Source organism: Coturnix japonica, chromosome 1 (assembly GCF_054131305.1).
Source record: "Coturnix japonica strain WE chromosome 1, WE-NBRP24, whole genome shotgun sequence".
Classification (NCBI taxonomy): Eukaryota; Metazoa; Chordata; class Aves; order Galliformes; family Phasianidae; genus Coturnix; species Coturnix japonica.
Genome location: NC_140663.1, coordinates 122,675,191 through 122,701,831, shown reverse-complemented (window position 1 = coordinate 122,701,831; position 26,641 = coordinate 122,675,191). Strand labels below are relative to the sequence as shown.

The 26,641-nt window shown below is 46.0% G+C and overlaps 1 protein-coding gene and 1 non-coding gene across 9 annotated transcripts in view; both read left to right on the top strand.

Moving 5' to 3' along the window:
- Window positions 1-26,641, top strand: part of LOC146762673 (mesoderm induction early response protein 3-like) — a 219,881-nt gene that overhangs the window by 46,757 nt on the left and 146,483 nt on the right. For 7 of the 8 annotated variants that reach the window (XM_085533740.1, XM_085533733.1, XM_085533757.1 and 4 more), the window contains 2 exons: window positions 25,443-25,594; window positions 26,031-26,112. In XM_085533740.1, coding sequence (XP_085389866.1) covers window positions 25,443-25,594; window positions 26,031-26,112 — 234 coding nt within the window. Of the gene's footprint in view, window positions 1-5,741; window positions 5,880-25,442; window positions 25,595-26,030; window positions 26,113-26,641 lie in introns of those variants that run through there. The other variant, XM_085533762.1, reaches the window with a different exon arrangement.
- LOC146762679 (U6 spliceosomal RNA) lies at window positions 41-144 on the top strand. The gene has a single exon (XR_014942339.1). It is a non-coding gene; the product is annotated as a U6 spliceosomal RNA (small nuclear RNA).

Genomic DNA, 26,641 nt, shown 5'->3' with positions numbered 1-26,641 from the left:
CACAGGACTGGTTGTGAGGGTTGTGGCACCTGCAGGGCCTGCCCTCCCTCCAGCAGCACATATACTAAAATTGCAACAATACAGAGATTAGCACAACCTCTGCACAAGGATGGAATGCCAATTCATGAAGTGCTCCTTTTTTTTTTTTAGAGTAACCACAGAGTATGTCAAAAAAGTCAGAACAACTGCAGGGCCCATAATGGGAGTTGAAGCAGCTGCAGGGCTTGTTATAGGATTTGGAGTAAACAGAGGACCTGTCACAGAAGCTGAAGCAGACACGGCTCATTGCAGGGGTTGGAACAACTACAGAACTGTACCTCTGGGCATGGTTCACCTCCCTCAGGAGGAACTTTTTTTTTTTTTTTTTTTTTAATTTCAGTACATGGAACATCCACAGGACCCATAGCAAAAACAAACACAGGGCTCATTCCAAGGGTTGGAATGACAGTTGCGTCTTTTGCAACATTTGGAGCAACCACAGGATCAGTTGCAGGAATTGGAGCTGCCTCAGAGTCTGTCGCAGGAGTTGGAGGGTCTGTTGCATTGTTGCCAGATCCAGAGGTATTCTCTTCCCCTGATGATGCTGAATAGTGTTAAATAGAGCTCAGTAGGCATAGAATCATAGAATGGCCTGGGTTGAAAAGGACCATAATGATCATCTAGTTTCAAGCCCCCTGCCAAGGGCAGGGTCACCAACCACTAGACCAGGCGGCCCAGAGCCACATCCAGTCTGGCCTTGAATGCCTCCAGGGATGAGGCATCCACAAGTTCCTTGGGCAACCTGCTCCAGTAATTCACCACCCTCTAAGTGAAAAACTTCCTCTTAATATCTAACCTAAACCTCCCATCTCAGTTTAAAAGCATACCCCCTTGTCCTATCACTATCCACCCACATAAACAGCCATTTCCCCTCCTGTTTACATACTCCCTTGAAATACTGAAAGGCCACAATGAGGTCTCCCCAGAACCTTCTCTTCTCCAAGCTAAACAATCCCAGTCCCCTCAACCTTTCCTCATAGTAGAGGTACTCCAGCCCTCTGATCATCTTAGTGGTCCTCCTCTGGACTCATTCCAAGAGCTCAATCTTTCTTGTACTGGGGGCCCCAGGCCTGAACACAGTACTCCAGATGGGGCCTCACAAGAACCTAGTAGAGGGGGACAATCACCTCCCTCTCCCTGCTGACCACTCCTCTTTTAATGAAGCCCAAGATATAGTTGGCCTTCCAGGATGCAAGAGCGCACTGCTGGCTCATGTCCATCTTCTCGTCCACCAGGACCCCCATATCCTTCTCCACAGGGCTGCTCTCAAGGAGGTATTCTCCCAGTTTGTATAAATGCCTGGGATTGCCCTGATCCAAGTGCAGCACCCTGCACTTGGCCTTATGGAACCTCATTAGCTTCACACAGGCCCACATCTCCAGCCTGTCGAGGTCCCACTGGATGGCTGTAAGAGGCCATGCTTTTTACATTACTGTCTCAAAGTTTGCTGTAATGGACAAGTTCAGGCAAGTCCTGGCCAAGGTTCCAGGACTCCCTTTGAGACTGGTGGCGCAAGTGGTAGGAATGCCGCGTTGCAACACCGGAGGCCCTGGGTTCAAATCCCCCTGTGGCGCAAGTGGTAGAAGTGCTGCTCTGCTACACAGGAGGCTCGAATCCCAGGGGGTTGGACTCGATGATCTCTAAGGTCCCTTCCAACCCACACGAGACTATGATATGATGATGATGACACACAGGAACCAAGGTTCGTGAAATCCCTTTGTTTAGGAGATGGACAAGTCTGGGAGCTACGAAAGGGAGATAAGATGCTGATTAATGGCCCTTAAGTGGTCTTTTGTGTTGGCCTATCTCAAGGAAGATGGCCATTACTGAGGAATTCAGAGGACTCTGACCCGAGCCTTCCCGAAATGTCTCAAAGGCTGGAAAGAAGTATAAAAAGGGCACAGACAAACCACGGAATTAGGTATCTAGGTATCTGACCTCAGATTCCTCCACCGTCGTCCTACTGTTGCCTACTGTCTCTCCTGGGATTGCTGCTCGAGACTCTGCTCCGTGAGACCTCGCTGCCCGAGACTCCGCTTTTTCAGACCATGGTACTTTGACCGCGTTCTCTGCGCCGCACCGATCTGCTGCTTTCGGCCTGCTACTTTGCTGCTGCTCTCCCCTACGCTTATTTTGCCCCGGACCAACGTAACAATGTGCTACCGGTCGCTGCTGCATCCAGGAGGTGACTATTCCCCGCTTTAACGTGATTCTTGCTCTTTTCTACCTTTTCTATTGCCTACTTTCCCGTCCTCATCACCCCAATTTTGATATTAGCCGCTCTCCCTTCCCCATCCCCTCTGCTGTCTACTATTTCCAATAAACTGGTCGGATCAACATTTGAATGCTTTTCTTCTTAATCTCACGCCGGGCATAACATATCAAAAGAACCTTGCCTCACTCCTAAATTGGAGCGAGACAATGGCTTCCCTTCCCTTCAGTGTATCAACTGCACTGCTCAGATTGGTGTTGTCTGCAAACTTGCTGAGGTTGGACTCGATTCCATCATCTATGTCATTGATAAAGATGTTGAAGAGCACTGATCCCAAGACTGAGCCTTGAGGGTATCACTCGTGACCAGCCTCTACCCAGACATAGAATTGCTGATCACAATCCTTTGGCTGCGTCCATCCAACCAGTTCTTAATCCATTGAACAGTCCATCCTTCAAATCCACACGTCTCCAATTTAGAGAGAAGGATGTGGTCAGGGATCACGTCAAAGACTTTGCAGAAGTCCAGATAGATGACATTCATCACCCTTCCCCTATACACCAATGCTGTCACTCCATCATAGAAGGCCACCAGATTGGTCAGGCACGATCTGCCCTTGGTGAAGCCATGCTGGCTGTCCTGGATCACCTCTTTGTCTCGTATGCGCCTTAACATAGCTTCTGGGAGGATCTGCTCCGTGATCTTCCCAGTCACAGAGGTGAGGCTCATCAGCCTGTAGTTCCCCAGGTCATCTTTTCTCCCTTTCTTGAAAATGGGAATAATGTTTCCCTTTTTCCAGTCACTGGAGATTTCATGGAGAGTGTCTCGGCAACCACATCAGCCGTCTCTCTCAGAACCCTAGGATGCATGTCATCCAGCCCAATGGACTTGTTCAGTTTCTTGAGGAGGTCCCAGACTTGTTCCACTGTTAAAGCGGGATGGAATCTACTCCTCTCACCCACACCTAGAGGTTCATGATCCTGGCAGACATGAGGAGAAGCCTGACCACCAGTGAAGACAGAGGCAAAGCACTTATTGAGCACCTCAGCTTTTTCCATGTTTGAGGAAGCTGTTTCTCCATCTTCATTTGTCAGAGGGGGAACACTCTCCTTGATCTGTCTCCATCTGCCTATGTACCTGCTGAACCCCTTCTTGTTATTTGTCACATCCCTTTCCAAGTTCAGCTCCAACTGTGCCTTGGTTTTCCTGATCCTTTCTCTACACATGCCAACAATGTACCTATATTCTTCCCAGGCTACACAACCCTGCTTCCACTTCCTGTACATTTCCCTCTTTTCACTCGGTTTAAGTTGCAGGTCCTTGATCGGCCATGCCGGTCACCTACCTCCTCTGGTCAGTTTCTTCTGCTGGGAGATGGAGAGCTCTTGTACTCTCAGAAGAGTGACCTTAAAGAGCTGCCAGCTCTATTCTGTTCCTATGCTGTAAGGACAGTTTCCCAGGAGATCCCACCCAGCAGTTCTTTGAGCAGATGGATGTTTGCTTTCCTGATGTTCAGGGTCCTGACTCTTTTTTTTTCCATGCCTGCATTCCTCCAGATCACAAACTCCACCAGGGCATGACCACTGCAGCCCAGGCTGCCTCCAATCTTCACCTCTCTAACACTCTCCTCCACATTGGTGAGCCCCAGGTCTAGTAAGGTTTGGCCTCAGATCGGTTCGTCTAGTACCTTGTCAAATGGTTTACGGGCTGGTTTGGCCCAGTTCCATGATTAGCAGGGCAGAGGGATCTGCAGATTTGTGCCTCCAGAAAAGGGAAACATGAGACCCTAAAATAATTAAAAACAGCGGCAATGATCTGAGGAGAAACTAATTTACTAAATATAATATCAGAATGCAAGATAACACACTATAATACAGTATAATTAGAACTGAAGCTAATAAATCAAATAAAATGTGAGAAAGAATGCCTGAAAATGCTGAAGGCCTCACATTAATGGCGTGTGGTTGGGATGAGCAGCAGCAAGAGAGCCTGATGATCAAAAAGGGGGACATCAGGTGACCTACCAAAGCTTTATATGTGTTCTTCCTGAGTAGGAATCGTAACAGAACAGCAAACAGTCTTCTGGGGAATGTAGTTCTTCTCTTCCAGTCAGGTGCACGGAAGTGGAGCATTAACTCTTTAACTCCCAGTGTTACATGGGACTCCACTCCCACTACATGATGTTGTGTTGTGGAATACCAATAACCAACAAACATAAAACCATGACATACCTGGACCAGGAAGTTATTGTTGGGAAACTGAGTTTTCTGTGTAAGGGTTAATGAGTACATAGAATGTAGTTCTAAGTAGGATGAGTGTTCTGGATTAGTTGAGTTATGAATTAGGAAGCTAGTGGGTGTGGGGTTTGGGTAGTGTCACGGTTTAAATGAAAATCCACCTGCATCCGTGACAGGGGGCCGTGGGCCCCGCAGGGGCCCTAGGCCGAAAGGAAAAAAAAGTTAATGAGGAAAAGAAAACAGCGGCAACGATCTAAGGAGGCACACTTATTTACTAAATACTATATCAAAATACAGGATGATACAATATAATACAATATAATTGAAAATTGAGCTAACAAATCAAGCAAAATAGGAGAGAGAATGAGTCCCAAAACCGAGAGGCCTACGGTGAATCTAGGCGAAACGGTGAAGGCTCCCACACACTCCCCTGAACGCCAGAACTCGAAAGATGTCAATCTAGCTTGCGACAGAGTTAATATAGTATCCAGGTCCCGTGACCCATCTCTCTGACCGTGTTGTTCTCTGGGAGATGTAGTCTTCTTTTGTAAGTTGCAGATTCAGTAAAATTATTAATGCTTTATATGATGTTATGATGTGGAATACTGATAGCAAAATTACAAAATTATTAAACCATGACAGGTAGGTGTGTGTATAGGTTTTTCTTGCGTGTATCAGGTGTGTGGCGGGTGTACGTGTCTGTGCGGGAATTAGAATCATTAGGGCTAGAAAGTGAAATTAACAACAGGGCTTTGCCTCAAGGCCATCTGCTTCATGGGCCGGGAGAACCGTACATGCAGTTCTTGGATCTGTTGCTTAACGCATTGAATGCATCAGGTCTCCCAACTGTTGTGAAGTCAGCAGTGGGTAAGGACTTGGCTGCGGTTAATGAAAATTCGTTGTGTAAAGCAGCAATTTGAGCACTGCCAGGAGATGCCACTCTGTCACAAATGCTGGAGGTGTGTTTTCATGCCAAAAATATCAAGGCTCAGGAACCGATGGTGGTGGCTGTAGCCTCTGCTGTTCGGGAAGTTGTCTGGAACATACCATCTGCGGGTAATTTGAAACTGCATTGTTTTAGGTGCGGTGGTGTTGGTCATACTAAGAGAGACTGCCCCTCCCCGCCGGTGACAGGAGTTGGAGGTAATTGCTTTAACTGCGGTAAACTGGGCCACCTCTCGAGACTGCAGAGTGGGGTCGGGAAACTGCAAGCAGAGCACCGCTCCAGACGTAAGAACACAAATGCAGACCAAGAGCTCCACTCACCGGGCGTTTCTGTCAACGCCGCGTCCAGGCCCAGACCAGGAACACAATTGAGATCAGAAAGCGCATACCTTTTGTCATCACCCACTCTTCCAGTAACCTCCAAAAATACCAGAAGAGGTGAACAGGTAATAGTGGGGGCTCCAAATACAGAAGAGTGGGGAGCAGAGGTATGGCTGCAGTGGACTACAAAACCAGTCCATAACATTCCTTTGACTCCTCTGACTGATTCCCCAGTATTTATACCTGCGCACCTTCCCATTGCTGCTGCTGTATGGGAGCTTCATGGTCACCCTAAGATTATCACATATATTTGTTGGAATGGGCAGTACCACCAAGTAAACTGCTAGGCGGATACAGGTGCAGATGTAACTGTCGTTAGTGAGCATGATTGGCCCCCACATTGGCCTACCGACGCTTGCCCATTGGCTATCTCTGGGGTTGGGGGTTGGCAGTTTGCAACCAAGAGTGTTAACTCTATTCAGGTTAAGATCAAAGGGGAGATGGGAACTGTCACTGCTTGTCCTTATGTTCTGCCTGGTCTCCCAGTCAGCCTGCTTGGGCATGATGTGCTTCAACAATTTGGAGCATGATTGGTTGTGGGGCACACAGACTTTCCTGGGTGGGGCCTTGGTTGTTGTTGCCGGTAAAGTTGTCATGGCACTCTGACAAGACGGTGTGGGTCCCCCAGTGGACCTTGAGTCAGAAAAAATTGACCCACTTGCAAGAATTGGTAGACCAGGAGGTTGCGGCAGGCCATTTGGTTCCGACTATCAGTCCGTGAAATTTGCCAGCTTTTGTTATACAAAAGTCTGAAAAATGACATTTTATACATGATCTTAGAGTAGTCAATGACACCATGAAAGATATGGGAGCTTTGCAACCAGGCCTTCCATGTTGCCGCGCAATTGGCAGTTGCTTGTGATAGATCTGAAATTTTGCTTTTTCACCATCGCCCTGCACTGTGACAATCAGAAGCATTTTACTTTAACTATTCCTTCTGTGAACAATGCTGCTCCTGCCTGCCAGTACCATTGGACTGTTTTGCCACAGGGCATGAAGAATTCCCCAACTATCAGCCAAATGTATGTGGATATGGCCTTATGATCACTATGTAAAGAGTACCCAGAGTTACTGATCTATCATTATATGGATGACATCTTCGCTGCTGGCAGAATTTTGCCGCCAGACTTGGAGCATGATCTGTCTGGTCATCTGGCTGATGTTGGTCTGAATATTGCCCAAGAGAAAGTTCAACAGATAGGTTCTTATACCTATTTGGGCACTATTATTAGAGAGCATTCACTGTCCCCCCAGTGACTTTAAATTAATATACCAGTAGCAACCCTTAATGACCTCCAGCGTTTGGTTGGATGCATCCAATGGGTGCAGTCTCTCATGCCAGTACCACAGCAGGATCTCCAACCATTGTTGGATGGTCTAGCTGGACCTCCAGATCCAGTGGCACCTTGTCATCTCTCTGTGCTGCGGTAGCAAAAATAGAGGAGACGTTATCTATCTATGCATTGGGCCGCTGGATTCCACAGCAGCCCTTGGAGGTTCAGGTTTGTGCATTCGTCAAGGACAACAGCTTTACTGTACCAATGGGACGAAACCACAGCGCTTGCTCAGTGCTTGATCCCTCTTGGATGGCTATACTCCACAACTTTGGCATGCACAGTCATTACATTGGGAAAAAGCCTGGCTGATATCATCACTTGGGTGCAACGGTGTGCCATCCAGATAGCGATAATAGATGTTGCTCAGTTTTCATTTAACTTACCCCAAGCTATATGGGAAGGGGCAATTATTGATAATGTTCCTTTGACAGCTTGCTTTATCGGGCTGTTGATGGCTATGTCAAGTTATCCTCAACAGACTCCAGGAATCTCCTGGATTGTCTGCCACCTGCCATGCCGCTATCCCAGCAAATGTCTGGGTGGTAAAATCAAGAGTCTCCCAACGTCTCCCGCAGTTGAAGCAAGAAGGCCTCGTCAAAAGGCTGCCCCTGATCAGGTGGCCTGTAGCAGACCCCAACCACCAGATGTCCTTCACTGGTCTTTTCCCCAATTTTCATTCATAATCTCTCAGCCTGGTTGTGGCTGTTCCTCAGACACAGTTCTTCATACTTCCTAACATAGAAGGCAACTCTCCCTCCCTTCTTACCCTGTCTGTCCCTTCTGAAGACTCTGTAGCCTTCAGAGTATTCCAATCATGGGATTCATCCCACCACGTTTCTGTGATAGCAACCAGATCATAACTTTCCAAGCACAACATCGTTTCCAACTCCTTTTGCTTATTTCTTATGCTGTGTGCATTAGTGTAAAGGCACTTCAGCTGGGCGTTGTGACACACTACTTTTACAGAGGGCCCCTCCCTCAAACCTCTGAAAGAAATCTGAAGTGTCCCCCCACTGTTTCCTAGAGGGACACAAGAAGGTTTTCGATGGGAGGTCAGCAACATTACCTCCTCTGAGTTCCCAGAAGATACTAGTTGAAATTTCTGAACTACTCACTCCACCCTAGTGAGTGTCATTTTTCCCCTTCCCCCTTACCTAATTTAAAGCGCTCTCAATGAGCCCTGCTGGCTCCTTGGCAAGGATCATATTTTCCCTCAGAGACAGGTGAGACCTGTCTGCAGTTGTCTGGCCAGGCACTGAGTAAACAACCCCATGATCAAATAACCCAAAGTTCCAGTGGCAGCACCAACCCTTCAGCCACTTATTCAAAGCCTGTATTTTCCTAGACCACCCCATATCTCAAACCATCCCCCAGAAGGCAGAGAGAAAAATACCTCTCCCTCAACCATTTACCCTAAACCCTTGAAATCTCTTCTGATTGCTCACAGGCTTCCCTAAGCGATTTCATCACTGCCTGACTGTAAAGGTGGTAACAGAGGATGGTTTAAAGATAGCTAATATAAAGATGTTGACCAAGATGGTGATAAATAGTCAAAGGTTTTTAGTAAAGAAAACTCACCAATGTCGATGCCTTGACCAGATAGCTGAGGCAGTCTCCACTGGGGAGCAATCTCCAAGAGATGCTGCCTCAGTGGTGGTCAGCCATTAAATGAGGTCTCAGAGGAGGTGGAGTCGAAGTCCACCCCTTCCGGGAGCACAGCTAGATTACTCTCACCTGTGCTCCCGCAGCTGACCCAACACTTGCCTCAGCTAATTAATCAGAGATTCAAGCTGTGATTTCCCATACACTCCACCCCTTCACAGCGCAAACCAATGATGATAGGTGAGTTTTCCCTATTACAGAGACCCAACGCGACGCTGATACAATTTTCCCATCGCCATAAATGTTGATATAATTTGAGTGATGATTTGATGGGTATTCATGATCTTCTGTGGGCCAGTGCTTGATAGATGTTACTGGAGACAAGCCATCATGAGGTTCCAGATCTGTGTGCACTTCATCAGTCCAAACGTATCGTCCTGTGATGGTCCTAGAGGCTTAGAGTCTTAGGGAGAGTAATACAAATGTTTCAAGGGTACTAGGAGGGGAAGGTCCGCCCTCCAAGGCAAGATACAGGCCGTATTCTTATCCTGGGTCAATACTTCTGCTTGTACCGGATTATGCCCCAGCCGCTGATACCATACCCTCTGGCCAGATATCTGTGGCTGTATAACTATATCTGGCACCAGAGGAGGAGTCTTAATTTGCCATAAGGACATGATAGTTGTCCCTTTAGCAATGAAGATAGGAGTATTGACCACAATGTCAGTAGGCCATGTACCACCATGTACCACCGAGGCAGTTACTGAACCTCCCACCTCCAATAATCTCCCCCAAGGTGCAAGTAGGCCCCGGTGGCGCAGTGGTTAAGGACATCGCCTTGCAACACTGGGGCCCGGAGTTCGAATCCCCCCTGTGGCGCAAGTGGTAGAAGTGCCGCTCTGCTACACAGAGGCTCAAATCCCGGGGGCTGGATTCGATGATCTCTAAGGTCCCTTCCAACCCGCACGAGACTATGATACTATGATGATACCACTTGGGTCCTACCTGCACCTTCCAGGGTCAATTTATCTTATGGATTCCTGGTTCGAGATTCTCAGGGGCAGGGAGCAGAAGATTATTTTCATTACCAACCTGCGGTTTTACCTGATTATCAGTACCCGTAGTTTGGATCCTAAGAGGGGAGGCCCATATAGTCGGCAGCATTTTTAGGGCACTGAGTCTGCCATCTCGAGGTCTTTCATTCAGGTCCCGCAGGGTTTTGTAGAGTCTTTTTGTCCACCCCTGCAGGGACTGGGAGACTGTCTTCAGGGCAGTCTTGAGGATACCATTGTAACGTTCAATAAGGCCTGCCCCTGTTGGATTATATGGTAGGTGGAATCTCCATTCAATGTTGTTTTCTTCTGCCCAGCGCTGTATCATTGCACCAGTAAAATGAGTCCCTTGGTCACTCTCGATAACTTGAGGTGTCCCGTAGGTAGACATCAATTTAGTAAGTACCTTGATGGTATATGCCTGATTTGCTTTTGGCACTGGATAGGCTTGCAGCAGTCCACTTACAGTGTCAACGCAGGTCAGGGCATATCTTGCCCCCTCAGATCGAGGGAGGGACCCAGTGTAATCAACCTGCCATCTTTGAAGAGGACGGTATCCTCTAGCAATGTGGGATGTTGTTTCAGGCAACGGTCTTAGTCTCATCTTTGAGCAAGCGTCGCAATCCTGACATGCTTGGACGATATCAGATAGTTGTACAGGCAGCCCCCATGCTTTAGCGGCTGTCCACATTATCTTTTGTCCAGCATGTCGTAGTTTCTGATGTAACCAACGGGCAATATTTTCAGATTGTGAGTTCTCAATCCATCGGATTCGGGCCAGTGTGTCAGCTTCATCGTTTCCTGGTGACTGCAGGGGTTGATGACCAGAGACATGGTAGACACGTACTGTCCTGCGTTTGACTGCATTCCATATGTCTAACCACATGTCTTTACCCCAAATTGGTCGGCCGTGGATAGTCCATTCTTGAGTAGCCCACTGCGTAAACCAAAGAGTGAGCCCCCGATACACAGCCCGACTATCTGTACAGATGTTCAGGACACCGTCACCAGGTTCTTAAGTTATAACCACCCACACAGCTCGCAATTCTACCCATTGGCTGCTCTGACCATCCCCCTCATCAAACCAGATTGTCTCAGTAGAGGGATGGTATGCTATCGCTCGCCACTTACTCGGGTTGCCTTTGCTCAATCCATCCGTATACCAGGCATCTTCAGGAATAGTATATCTTCCTTCCTGAATGGGACTCTTCTCTGGTGGAGCAACCATCGGTTCTTTTGGTGCATCACTGTGATATGTCACTGAGCCTAGGATTTTCTGTAGTTCTTCTTTAAGTGGAGATGAAGACAGACTACTTCTCTGGCTCAGATAGGCGACCCATCGTGCTACCATTTATGCTTGAACCACCCCTGTCTTAGGAAGGTGGGTCAAATCCCTTACCTACCCCTGGATTGGTAATGTAGTTTTTACTATGACTTTTGCTGTCTGTGTTATTGGCTCAACTGCTTGCAACACCAAATAGGCAGCCAATAACTGTTTCTCAATCATGCTATATCTTTCCTCTGCTCCATGCCAAATCTGAGACCAGAATCCAATGGGGGTTCGAACAGAACTCTGGCATTGCCACAGGCCCCAGCCAAAACCATCCTGGGTAACATGAACATCTAATTCGGCTGGGAGGGTAGGATCAAATATACCCAATGCCTGAGCTTGTTTAACTGCCAGTTTTGCCTGTTGAAAAGCATCCTGTTCTACCTTCCCCCAATCCCATGATTGACCCTTCTTAGTGAGTTTGTACAATGGCCTCAATAGCTGCGCCAAATGAGGTATAAAGGAGCGCCTATACCCCAATATACCTAAGAATTCTTGCAGCTGCTTAGATGTCGTAGGGACTGGAAATGCCTGAATCTTATCTACTACCGCACTGGGTAGTACTTTGGTTTTCCCCGACCAAACTACTCCCAGGAATTTCACAGATAACCCTGGACCTTGCACCTTCTGTGGGTTTATAGCCCACCCTCTTTTCTGCAGATAAGGTTTCAACAAATCTGCTGCTTGTCCTACCACCTCTAATCATCATAGTATCATAGTATCATAGTCTCGTGCGGGTTGGAAGGGACCTTAGAGATAATTGAGTCCAACCCCCGGGATTCGAGCCTCTGTGTAGCAGAGCGGCACTTCTACCACTTGCACCACAGGGGGGATTCGAACTCCGGGCCCCAGTGTTGCAAGGCGGCATTCCTACCACTGCGTCACTGGGGCACACACGAGTCGGTTGTTAACAGGACATCGTTAATATAATGATATAAATTGACATTATCCAGATTTTCCCAATTAGCCATGTCACGCGCCACTAAATTATGACAATAGGTGAGAAAATGCACGTAGCCTTGCAGTAGGACCTGGAAAGTCCACTGCCTGCCCTCTCATGTAAAAGCAAACTGGTCTTGTGATTCTTCATTGACTGGAATACTGAAGAATGCATTTGCTAAATCCAGGACACAGTGGTATGTTTTAATTTCTCTGCTTAGCATGTCCATTAGGGAGGCAATATTGGGTACGGCCTCATGAACGGGCGGCGTGACCTTATTCAATTCTCCATAATCTACTGTCATCCTCCATGTTCCATCCGGTATTCGCACTGGCCATATTGGGGAGTTGTATGGGCTACGTGCAGGTCTTATAATACCCACTCTCTCTAACTCCTGCACTGTTTTTGTTATTTCATCCTGCCCACCCGGGAGTCTATATTGTTTTACATTAGTAATCTGGCGTGGCTTCGGCAGAGAAATAGGCTCATGTTTGGCATGGCCTCTCAATATTGTTTGTATTGCTTGGATACTAATTCATCTCTGTCAGAGCCGAAACTCCCCCACCGTTGTGTGGAGAGCCAGGCCCCACAAGATATCAATCCCCAATATATACTCTGGAACTGGGGCAATGGATACCTTATACTCCTGTGGTGGGAGTCACCCAACCCCCAATTTTACCCAGGTTTGGGTGACTGGAATGGTCTGTCCCCCAAAACCTCCAATCATCACTCTATTGCCTTTGAATTTTGTTGGGTCTCCGTATACTATAGATGTTTCAGCCCTGGTTACCACTAGGGCCATAACCTTTTGTATATTTTTCCAGGACTATTGTTAATTCTTATTATTGTTAATTTCCGGGAATATTGTTAATTCTACATAGGGCCTCCGGTCGCGTCTGGAGGCCCTAGGGGGACTGACGTCCCTCGTCATGCCATGAATTGGGCTAGGTTCAAATCTTTTACCTCTGAAGTCTTATATAAAGACTGCCATATAAAGATGTTGACCAAGATGGTGATAAATAGTCAAAGGTTATTAGTAAAGAAATCTCACCAATGTCAATGCCTTGACCAGATAGCTGAGGCAGTCTCCACAGGAGATCAATCTCTAAGAGATACTGCCTCAGTCGTGGTCAGCCCTTAAATGAGGTCTCAGAGGGGGTGGAGTCGAAGTCCACCCCTTCCGGGAGCACAGCTAGATTATTCTCACCTGTGCTACCACAGCTGACCCAACACTTGCCTCAGCTAATTAATCAGAGGTTCAAGCTGTGATTTCCCATACACCTGACTGAACTATCAATAATTGGCTGTAATCACAGGAGTGAATCCTCCTGGGAGTTTTTTGGTGATATCCCTGACGCGGGCCCCAGGGAGGCAACACAACTCCCTATGGGTCAGGTCTAGTCTGCATATGGGACCCTCTGTTCCCCTGAGAAGGGAATAGCCTACCATAACCTTCTATCTTTATAATACAATACTAAAATTTTGAAAGCAAAATCCTACACTCTTTTACTGTAAACTATAGATCATTTGTTGAAAACACCAGAATGAAAATGAGTAGATTCGCTAGTTTATTTAAAGGAATATGATATGTGTATACATGTAATTTGACTTGAATCATGTTGTAGTCAACAAGATTATCTGTCTTGAGGAATCACACTCTATAACCACAAAGTAGTTATAAAGCAGGTATGTTTTATTCAGTGCCATGCGCATGCTTGGTGCAGGGAGGGTAGCCCCTTCCTAGCCTGAACACCAAAAGCAGGTAAACATCTTTATTTATAGAAGGAATACATGCATATTCATAGTATTTATAAGACAAGGAGTGATTATTACAGTTACTTCTGGGAATGCATTACAATATTCCATTTGCATTCTGTGCCCTGAACTCCATCCCTAATTAATGCTTCTACACATGCATGGTGCCTCCTGGTGGTCATCTTGGTGGTTGCGGGGATGAAGGCCAAATGTCATCCTCGCAGTGTACTTCTGACCCCGGTGTAGTCTGAGAAAGTATTCTAGATTCACCTGGTTCAGTTTCTAGGATGGTTTCTAGGATGTGGCTCCTTGGACCAATCAGCAGTCTCCTTGGGTTACGGTTGATGTACCCCATATCTTTCCTGTTGTTCATGCTCAACTACTTTTACAGTTGTAACAATATAACAAATTATCCGTTTATTCATTCCTCTGTAAAGGTTGTCTAAAGAGTTAAGTTCATTATCTCATTCTCCTTCACCATACCACATTGCAGAGTCATAGAATCATAGAATTACTCAGGCTGGAAAAGACCTTAAATATCATCAAGTCCAACCACAGCCTAACCATTGTTTCTTAACTCTAACAACCCTCTGATAAATCATATCTCTGAGCACCACATCCAAACGGCTCTTAAACACATCCAGGGACAGTGACTCAACCACCTCCCTGGGGAGCCCATTCCAGTGTTTAACTACCCTTTCTGTAAAGAAGTGTTTCCTAACGTCCAACCTAAACTTACCTTGGCGCAACTTGAGGCCATTTCTCTTTGTCCCGTCACATGTCACCAGTGAGAAGAGACCTGTCCCGCTCTCAAGGTAAGCACCTTTCAGGTTCTGGAAGAGGGCGATAACGTCTCCCCTCAGCCTCCTTTTCCCCAGACAAAACAGCCCCAGCTCCCTCAGCCTCTCCTCATAAGGCTGATTTTCCAAGCCCTTCACAAGCCTTGTTGCCCTTCTCTGGACCTACTCCAGTACCTCCATGTCCTTTTTGTACTGAGGTGCCCAAAACTGAACACAGTACTCAAGGTGAGGCCTCACCAAGGCCGAGTACAGGGGCAGGATGACTTCCCTGGTCCTGCTCACCACACCATTCCTGGTACAAGCCAGGATGCCATTGGACTTCTTGGCTACTTGGGCACACTGCTGGCTCATATTCAGCTGACTGTCCATCAGTACACCAAGGTCCCTTTCCATCAGGCAGCTTTCCAGCCACACCTCTGCAAGCCTGTAGGGTTGCCTGGGGTTGTTGTGACCAAAATGCAGGACCTGACACTTGGCCCAAAGTTTACTCATGCCGTAAACTTTGGCCCATCGATCCAGTCTATCCAGGTCCCTCTGTAGTGCCCTTCTCCCCTCTGGCAGATCAACACTCCCTCCCAACTTAGTGTCGTCTGCAAACTTACTGAGGGTGCACTCAATCCCCTCATCAAGATCATTAATGAAGATGCTAAACAGAAGCGGCCCCAGCACTGAGCCCTGGGGGATGCCGCTCATGACCGGCCGCCAACTGGATTCCACTCCACTGACCACAACTCCTTGGGCCTGGCCATCCAGCCAGTGCTTCACCCAGAGGAGCATACACCCATCCAGACCATGGGCAGACAGCTTTTCAACAATAATGTTATGGGGGACAGTGTCAAAGGCCTTACTGAAGTCCAGGTAGACCACATTGACAGCCTTACCTTCATCCACCAAGTGAGTCAACTTGTCATAGAATGAAATCAGGTTTGTCAGAAAGAATCTACCATTCATAAACCCATGCTGACTGGGCCTGATCCCCTGGCTGACCTTTAATTGGTCCATAATGGTTCCAAAGATTATTCGTTCCATAACCTTTCCAGACAATGAGGTGAGACTGATAGGCCTGTAGCTACCAGGATGCAGCATTTGAGGCACGGACTCAGATGTGAACAATCCAAATCGTTTATTATAAGTTCTCACATCCCTTATATACCTTATATACCTTATATACCTTCACAAGTTTTTGTTTTCTAACTCCCATCCACCCTTACAACTTTCCCAACCACCTTTACATGTCAACAGAGCATTCTACAAAACACTTTTCAACTGTCCATGCAGGCACATACCCAGTCAGAGCTGTGAGTCCCTTCTTCTCCTTCTAGAGGTGTCCTTGGTTCTCATGCTGTTTATCTTGCTCCACAGATGCTGCTCTGAACAGCTAACACCATACTATACTACAAAATAATAACACTAGTTATATTAATAACATAATCATTATAACTCAATCAAAGACTCGATTGACAATACTCTAAAAGTGAGAAAGGAGACAACGCAAATGACAAGAAATACTGTTAAACCCACTAAAATATCAGACACATTTTGCCTGTGGCCTCAGTTCCTACAACCTGGAAAAGAATCCCTGAGAATCCAATTCCGTATTAATCTGAAATGGGTTAGAAAAAGACTTCACTTTCGTGTTATCCATTTCAGACCATCCCATTAGCAAGAAGCGAATACTCCCTAAGCTAGCACATTACTACTTATTGTCCCTGGAGAGGCAGAGAACTGCAGAAAAGGAGAGAGAAGGATCATGTTGGCTGTGAATGCGATAGGCAGCACCAGCAGGGCGTCCCCTGCTTCAAGGTGCACTTTCCCTTTCTCATCCACCACGGATTCTCTCTTGCTTTTATCCTACTCAGGGTTTGTATGGTATTTTCCATTTGTACACTGCATCCGCATGGCCAGTACGTGGTACAGAGCCCAAGTGGAACACCTGTTTACAAAATAGAATAAACTACCAAGGTTAGCTCTTTTAGCAAGCACCTTAGTTTCAATTGATGCATGGTCATACTTTGAAAATCCCAATTAGTGAGATGAAAAAGAGTTAATCATTTTATATTTAAGAAACATCCCTTTGTCCAGGATTCTTTTCTAGGGTTTTGCCTTTATAAACTAAAAAGAGGCTAGTTGATAGGCTAATAAAATCATAACTGAACATTATATTAAAAGAGCTATTCCCATAGTTTCCAGCATTGATAACATCAAATCCTATTTAACTTATATTCGATCTACTACCAAAATAGGAAAAGCACACAATAATCTAGATCATGCTTAATAATTCTAATTCTTAAATTTGTACCAGTAACGCAGAAGAGTTACCCACTATGTCCTGCCATTACTAAAATTATTATTTGCAATACAACAAATTACAAAGCAATACCAATGAAGTAAGAAGCATATAATCATGGTCATTATTAAGGCTGGATGCTGTTTTCTGCCTTGAGATGAGGCTGAACATATCGTGCCAGAACCCATATAGGGCCAGTCTCTGTAGAAACACAAGCATATCCATGACCCCAGGTTATCAGTGTTAAGGGACCTTCCCAGTGCCCTGTGGCCATATTTCGAATGTTAACCATTGACCGTTCCTTGAGCACTGGGGAGGCCCCAAAATGACGATCCACACAAGTTGTATTTGTATGATCACGATTCAAAAAATTCAGCACAAACAAAGCCTTACATAATCTTTCTTGTGATGTGTCTCCCATATTCCCCCTTCTTTGTTTAATAAGAATGGATTTCAGTGTTTGATGAGTACACTTAATGATAGCTTGTCCAGTGGTAGAATGAGGAATGCCTGTAATATGTCTAACCCCCCATTCTTGAAGGAAAGTTCGAGTGGCCTTAGAGGTATACGCAGGCCCATTATCTGTTTTTATATTATGTGGGATTCCCATAGCAGCATAAACAGATAACCAGTGTTTACAGGCGTCGCAACTGCGTTCACCTGTATGTGCTGTGGCAAATATGTAAGAAGAATGAGTATCTATCGTTACATGTACATATTTTAGACGGCCAAATTCAGGAACGTGAGTGACATCTTTCTGACACAGTTGAAGAGGTGCTGTGCCATGTGGATTTGTCCCAGTTTGAGGCAAAGGGGCAATTGCCTGGCAGTCTGGGCATGTTAGAATAATGTTACGGGCTTGATCCACTGTCAGTTGGAATTGTTTTTGTAAGGCTCTCCTGTTCTGATGAAAAAATTGATGGGAGAGTCGTGCTTGCTCAAATAATTGAGGAGTAGCAAAAGCGACTGTGGCTTGATTAGCCTTACGGTTGCCCTCAGTTAAAGGACCAGGCAATGTAGTATGCGATCGAATGTGCATAATAAAATAAGGAAGAGTAAGGTGAGAGGCATAATGCAAGACTAGCTTGAGCTGTACAAACAACAAAGGTTATTAACTTCCTTAAGAAAGGATCCTTCAATCCGCTGAATGATACCTGTAACATAAAAAGAGTCAGTTATTATATTAAGCTTTTGTTCTGAAAAAATTTGAAAAGCTCGAGCTACTGCAGCGAGTTCTACAACTTGAGGTGATCCATCGACAACATGTATGTCTGACTGCCATCTTGTAGCAGTCACACGCCAGAGAACCACTGCTTGGTGTGTTTTGTTGGAGCCACCTGCAAATGCAGTAACAGCATTAGGTATTGGAACATGTGAAAGTGAAGTATTAGTAAGGGGGATATCAGCCAAATTATGTAGTAACTGATGTTTGGGAGGATGGGTGGACAATTGTCCGGTATAGTCTGCCATAGCAGTCTGAAAAGAAAGTGACTGCGAAATCATCCAATCTAAATCTTTTTTAGTAGCGGGTATGTATATGCAATCAGGGTCAAGAGCTTGTAGAATTTGTAGACGATGTCGACCTTGCTGTATTAGCATAGCAAACATTTCCACTTGTGATGTAATAGTTTTTGAAAATGTATGCGGTAGAAATACCCATTCGAGGATAATGAGAGGATCCTTTCTTGAGGTATCTCGTTGACATAACAAGCCGTATGGCTGATAGAAGTTGGATATTCTTATGAGATGTACTGGAAGTGATAAACAAACATGATGGCTATGTCGATGTTGCACTGATGTTATTACAGAGTCTAAGCACTGTTGTGCTTCTGGTGTTAATTGTCTTTTAGAAGTTAGATCTGGGTCTCCTTTCAGGAGTTTGAATAAAGGATGCAGCTCTTGAGTAGTAATTCCCAAAAGTGGTCGCAACCAACTGATGGTTCCTAATAACTTTTGCAGATCGTTTAATGTCTGTACGTGAGGTACTATTTTGAGGATTTGTGGCTGGATAGTGTGAGATGCAATTTTCCATCCTAAATATTTCTATGGAGAACTAAGTTGCAATTTTTCTTCTGCTATTTGTAAGCCGATACATTGGACTACCTCCCGGATGAGCAGTAAAGCGTCCTTTAGACCCTCTTCTTGTTCTGCTGCTATTAAAATATCATCCATGTAATGATAAATAAGGACATGAGGTCTAGCCTTTCCTACTGGTTGTAATGCATTTGCTACAGTCAATTGACATATTGTTGGACTATTAAGCATTCCTTGTGGTAACACTGTCCAATGATACCGCTGAGCAGGGCTTTGTAGGTTGATGGAGGGCACTGAGAAAGCGAATCGTGGCGCATCTTTTGGATGAAGCCAAATGGTAAAAGAACAGTCTTTTAAATCAATGACTGCTACAGGCCAATCAGAAGGTAACATTGAGGGTGAAGGAAGGCCAGGCTGCAACACTCCCATAGGCTCAATCACTGCATTGACAGCACGCAAGTCCTGTAAAAGCCTCCATTTTCCCCTCTTCTTGAGGATAACAAAAACTGGAGTATTCCAAGGGCTGGTAGTAGGCACTATGTGACCAGCAGCTAGCTGTTCTTGAACTAACTCATGTAAGTGCAGCAACTTTTCCCTTTTTAAGGGCCACTGATCTACCCAAATAGGTTGTTCTGTTTTCCAAGATAGGAGTATAGGTTGCTGCCGATCAATGGCCCTCATTGAATATTTGTCTGCAAAATCATACCCCACTGACTTAAAAGATCACGACCATCATTAAAAGTGCAACCATCAGGCCCTTCAAAAGATAAAATTTGGGGCACTTTGTTTTGGCTGCTGTAGGCCCCCAACCCCCACAATAGCAGAATTAGGATCTCTCAGTGGCCATTCAGAGGGCCAATCACTGGACTTAATGATGGTAACATCAGCTCCAGTATCCACTAGTCCTAATAACTGTCTGCCATTTACTAAGCATGGTAATAATGGTTTGTCTTTTGACACTTGTGTGGTCCATAGCACAACAGGTTTCTCTGTGTTCCCAAATCCACCAGTTTGATCTCTAATGCCAGGTTCGGTCATAGAATGAAAAGGGACTAATTGTGCTATTTTTTGGCCTTTTGGAATAAAATAGGGGGGGCAGGTGTCCATGCCATTATCTTAATTTCCCTGGTATGGTCAGCATCTATAACTCCATGTAAAACAAAAAGTCTCATCCTTGTAACAGAAGAACATCCTAACAAGAGGGCGCTGCTCCCATCCCCAAGGGGACCCATTACCCCTGTTGGAATGAGAGTCACGGTGCTATCAGTCAGCGTCACTGACTGGGCGGTGGACAAATCCACTCCTGCGCTGCCAGCAGTGGCTGGACTGAGTGAGCTAGCCAGACAGTGGCTGGCTGAGTCAGAACTGTATTTGTTGTCATAGTGCACGGTCTCGCGCTCTTCTTGCCGTTTCCCAGCAGATCGCAGGGCTGCGCAGCAACAGGGAGTTTAGATCGGCAGTTTCTCTCCCAGTGTAGCTCCCTCCTGCACCGGGGGACAGGGTCAAGTTGGAATAGCAGAAGCATTTTTATTTGCTTGCTTGGGCTTTTTACAGTCGCTTTGTACATGACCCGGTTCTTCACAATTGTAACTCTTAATTTTTTGAGCTGCTCCCTGCATCGAGTTGGGCTGCCAGTGAATCTGCTAGCAAGGCCATTTTATGGCTTTCTGTGCCTACATCTTGACAGCTTTAATCATGTCAGTAATTGATGGATCTGCATTCTTTAAGGACTGTAAAACCTTTCCACAGTCTGCATTTGTGTTTTCTACTGCTAATTGCTTAAGCAAGACATTTCGGGCGGCTTCATTTTCTACTTGTCTCTCTAGTGTATTTTGTAAATGATCAAGAAATTTAATGTAAGGCTCAGTAGCCCCTTGCTTAATTGATATAAATGAAGCATCGGGTGAATTAATATCAGGAACCTGACGGACAGCACGCAACACCAAAGTCTTAACTTGCTCCAGGCATTGCCTGTCCAGCTGTGCCTGTGCCTGAGGTGTTGCCGATGCCCCCTCCCCCATGAGTTCCTCTATGCCAATATGATTTAGGTTGTTCAAATTATTCAAGGCCTGGACGGTGGCCTGTTCCCGGTATTCAGTCATAAACACGGTGTATTGCATGGGAGAGAGGATCATTTGTAACACAATTTTCCAGTTGTGAGGGGTCATAACGTAACTGTCACCGATTGCAACCAAAAGGTTGTATGTAAAGGCTGACTGAACTCCGTATGTTCTCACTGACTTCCTTAGCTTCTTCACTGCCTCATAAGGCAGAGATTCCCTCAGGGGGAGCTGATTCAGCTGATACAACACAGGAAAGGCTTGCAACCTGTCAGCATCACCCCTTAATATTGCTTCTTTTCTGCACTGCTCTAACACACCTCAGTACGCTGTAGAGAAATTTGTTGTTCCTGCTCCCTTCAAATTATCATCAGGAGGGAATGCGTCCAATTCGCCTTCCGGTTATACTGGACCGGGGTCATAACGATCTCCTGGTTTCGGTCCGTCCGTGCCTTTAACCACGTTACACGCGGGCTGCAGAGACGCAGCAACGCACGACGTGAGGGGGGCGGAGGGCGGAAGCGTGGCGAGCGTCGTGGGCAGAGCAGAGGGCGACAACGCAGCGAGCGACGTGGGCGGGACGAAGGGCGGGAGCTGCGTGACGAACGTCGGGGGAGGAGCGAACGGCGGGAGAGCGAGGATTTGGGGGGGTTGCGATTTTTCTTCTCCCCGAATCGGGGTGGGGTTGGAGCCGCTGGTTGGATCCGGGCACGGGCCGCTTCCCGCAGCGAGAGGCAGCGCCGGGGCGGGACGGAGGGTGGCAGGGAATGGTCGGAAGAAATTCTTCCTTGTCGAATTTGCTTAAGCCCTTCCATTATCCGGCTCCAAATGGGTAACAGCTTTGCAGCCGTGCTTTAGCGAGAGAAGCCTCGTAGAGTTTTGAGCCGATTTTGTCCCAAAGTTTTCCATCGAGAGAGAACTCAGTTTTCGGGAATTCAGGGACATTTTTGCTTATCCATTTAAGCAAAGTAGCTAATGCTGAAGTAGACACAGGCTGATCCTGAAACTGTAACACTGACCGTAATACTTCGAGATTTACTTTTTGCTCCTTAGTGAGCTCCCCATAGTTCCAGACTGCTCACCTTCTGTCCTGCAGAACCGAGCGGGCACGCGCGAAACAGTCTCTCTGAAGTTCAGTCGAGAGACGCTGCTAAACTGGGCTCGCTCAGCCGCGGCTTGATTTGCTCCACGCAGTGGGCGCCATTTGCAGCGTTTGAGGCATGGACTCAGATGTGAACGATCCAAATCGTTTATTACAAGTTCTCACATCCCTTATATACCTTCACAAGTTTTTGTTTTCTAACTTTCCCATCCGCCCTTACAACTTTCCCAACCACCTTTACATGTCAACAGAGCATTCTACAAAACACTTTTCAACTGTCCATGCAGGCACATATCCAATCAGAGATGTGAGTCCCTTCTTCTCCTTCTAGAGGTGTCTTTGGTTCTCATGCTGTTTATCTTGCTCCACAGCTGCTGCTCTGAACAGCTTTTCTTGTATTCCCACATCAGGATCATCTTTTCGGCCCTTTTTGAAGATGGGCGTCACATTTGCCAGCCTCCAATCCACCAGGATATCCCTGGTTAGACAGGACTGTTGAAAAATGATGGAGAGGGGTTTGGCAACCACATCCACCAACTCCCTCAGCATTCTAGGGTGCAATCCATCCAGCCCCATAGACTTGTAAGCATCCAGCTTACGGAGCAGGTCCAAAACTATGTCATCATGGATCATGCAGGGCTTTTTCTGTTCTCCATCCCCATCTACCAGCGCAGGGGGCTGTGTTCCCAGAGAGTAACAAGTGTTGCTATTAAAGACTGTGGCAAAGAAGGCACTAAGTACCTCAGCCTTATCCCGATCCTTGGTGACCAAGTTGCCCTTGGCATCCAACAAAGGATGGAGATTCTCCCTAGCCTTCCTCTTGTTGTTGATGTGTTTACAAAAACATTTGTTGTTCTCCTTTACCTTAGTGGCCAAGCTCAGTTCTAGCTGTGCTTTGGCTTTTCTATTTTTTTCCCTGCACAGCTTCACTACATACCTGTAATCCTCGTAAGTAGCTTGCCCACTCTTCCAGAGACCATAAACTTTCCTTTTGTTCTTGAGATCCAGCCAAAGGTCTCTGTTCAGCCAGCCCGGCCTCCATGCCTGTCAGCTTGTCTTCCATGACTAGGGGATGGTTAGCTCCTGCACCTTTAAAACAATTTCCTTACAGTATTCCCTGCCTTCCTGGGCTCCCACGCTCTCCAAAGGGACCCTCTCAACTATGGTCCTAAAGATGTTGAAGTCTGCCTTCCGGAAGTCCAAGGTGGCAGTTCTGCTGACTCCCCTCCATGCTTCGACAAGGACAGAGAAATCTAGCATCTCATGATCACTTTTTCCCAGATGGTCTCCAAACTTTACATCCCCCACCAGACCTCTGTTAACAAACGGCAGGTCCAGGATTTGCTTCCCCTCAGCTCCTTCACCAGCTGTGTCAGGAAGTCATCTCCCACACACTCTAGGAACCTCCAGGACTGTCCCTTGTCAGCTGTATTACAATTCCAGCAGATGTCTGGGATGTTGAAGTCCTCCACCAGAACAAGGGGGAGTGACTTTGAGACCTCACCCAACTGTTTATAATGCATCTTGTCCACCTCTTCATCCTGAATGGGTGGCCTGTAGCAGATTCCCACAATAACGTCAGTCTTGTTGGCCTTAGCTTTTTTTCTGAGCCATAAGCTCTCAACCCTATCATCACCGTCATTGATTTCCACACATTTACAGCCTTTTTTAACATAGAAAACTACATCACTGCCTTTCCTATCTAGCCTGTCTCTTTTGAAAAGTTGGTAGCCCTCAATCACAGCAATCCAGCTGTGGGAGTTGTTCCACCATGTTTCCATGATGGCAACTATATCAAAACTATCCGAACACACAGTGGCCTCCAGCTCCTCTTGTTTATTACTCATGCTGTGTGCATTAGTGTAAAGGCACCTGAGCTTGGCCTCCTTGGAAGTGGCAGTAACCCTAATACCCTCATGACCACACTCAGGTGTTTCCACTGCCACTAACCTCACACCAGCCCCCGTGATCTTCCTACAAAGGGGTGAGTCATCCTCTTTCTTCACCAAGGCACAAGACCATGGGGTCTTACAAGCACATCCCTCTCCTGCAAGCACAGGGATGTTACGTACAGGCTCCGTATTAGTGACCCCAGTTACACCCTCACCTCCCTTCATTCCTAGTTTAAAGCTCTCTGAATGAACCTACCCAACTCCCATCTTAAGGCCCCTTTCGACCAGTGGGAGAAGCCACTCCTATTGGTCGCTAGCCGTCCTGGTCTAATGCAAATAGAGCCGAGGTCAAAAAACTCAAATCCTTGCCGGGCACACCAAGCTCAGAGCCAGGTATTAATCCGTTGGCCCATTATATTAAGTCCCTCCTTATTCCCTATAGCTGGAGGGATAGAAGAGAACACAACTTGTGCACCCAAACCTTTTTATCTGTCTCCCCAAGGCTCTGAAATCCTTTTTCAGAGTCCTTAGGGAAGTTCTGTCTAAATCATCACTACCAACCTGAAACAACAACAGGGGATAGTAATCAGTGGGCCGGACTAGGGAAGGAAGTTTCTTCCTCACATCCTTAATCCAGGCACCTGGGAGGCAGCAGACCTCCCTGTGTAGATGGTCTGGTCAACATATTGGCCCTTCTGCTCCCTTCAGCAGAGAGTCACCTATAACAATGACCTGTTGTTTTTTCTTAGTCGATGAAGTTCTAATGCTAGGCGAAGATTGGTTAGACTTGGGGAGCACCACCAACTGGGGAGAACCATCATCACCACCACTGTCCAGTTGTCCCTGCAGAGCACTGTACCTGTTCCACACAGGGGCAGCTGGAGGGGCTGGGGACTCACCGGGAGGGCGTGCCTGCATCACTGAGCAGGGACCTTATGCCATGGCCCTACATTCCCTGATTCTTCGCTGTTGTTCGTAGTGGGAGGAGAGGATAGTAGGCTCACTGCAGCAGGAATGCTGTCTGTGTGCTGGTTCCCCTGTCACCTGTTTGCAAGGCTGCAGGGGTTGATGTACTCCGTGCAGAGCTTCATCTGGCTGCCAAGATCTAGGGGTCGATAGGGTTTGGTACCAGCAATCAATCTCCCTCTCATAATCCTTTATGTTCCTCAGCCTCTCCACCTCCTCCTTCAGGTCAACCACAAGGCTGAGTAAGTAGTTTACCTGGTCACATCGTACACAATCGCTGCCTCCCTCACCCAGCACTGCAAAGGCCAGGCTCCAGCACTCACTACAGCCAGAGACCTGCACACAGAATCTTGGTTTGGGATCTCAGACTCTCCTCATTTTTCTTGGCATTCTTTGTCTTTCTGAAATAGCTTTTTATTATATAGTCTTAAAAATGTCACACCTGATGTTAATGGATTTCTGTTTTAACAGCCTATGAAAATGAAGACCATTTACTTTGGAATCCTGATGTGATCTCAGAAAATAAAGTTAAAGAATACCTTTTTGAAAGCTACGTAAGAACAGGAAACTTAAAAATGATTGGCAGAATTCCTGAAGGACTACAAACACGGGACAATGAACAAGTATGTTTTATATCCTGTTCCATTTGTGACACATTGCTTTGTAATTCACACCTTCTCTTTCTTTGCTTGTATTATAAAGGCAGCAATACTCAGTTTCTTTATTGTTTGCTTTTAGATTAGGTATTGGGGGTCAGGTTCTAAAATTTATGAATATTTGAATGTTGGCAGTGCTGTGATCTGACATATTTCTGATTGCTTGCTCTTGACAAATCTAGCTTTTTTAGAAATTGCATATAATGTTTCAAATTTAATTAAACCTTGTCTCAACTTTTAGATTGTTTTGCTTTTGGCTGTTTTTTATCATGTATTAAAAAAGAAAAACAAAGAGAGAAAATGTCTGTTTGATATGAGGTATGCTCACTGAAAAGCTAGTTTCATATGTTTACATCGGATATTTGCAAACTTTGACTCCTTTTAAAAAGGCTTTATTTTGTAGGCACTGTATGAACTTCTCAAGAGTAGCCATAATGTTAAAGAAGCAATTGAGAGATACTGTTCAAATGGAAAGGCATCTCAGGGTAAGAAAAAGTACCTGATTTCCCAATAATGTGTGTTTGAAAATAATTTAAGAAGCTATGCAAAAATTAAACAATCAATCAAACAAACAAAACCTTGAATAACAATCAGATTGACAGGGATATCCCTTTTCATTATCTCTTTAGCATAGTTTAGGTATAATCTCACTGGTGGCCATCAGGAAGTTTATGCTAGAGAAGTTTGCAAACTTTTGTAAAGTTTGCAGGATCAGCTTTTACACCTTTTTTCCCTTCCTTTCCTCCACTGCTGTAACAAGAATTGCACAGACTGAGGGATGGGCAGGAAGCTGTGATTTTGCTCCCATAAGGGAGTTTTCACCCACTTCAAAGTACCTTTTGGAGACTATGATCAACTATAATCTGATGATATTTATACCAGAATTGGGAAAACAGAAATAGCTATATAAATGAGCCCCTCTCTTCCTCACTGCATTAATATAGTTCTATGTCAACCCTAAACTAGATTCACTACATTTTGCAGGTTTTTGACAGAATGTGGAGAATTTGAAGT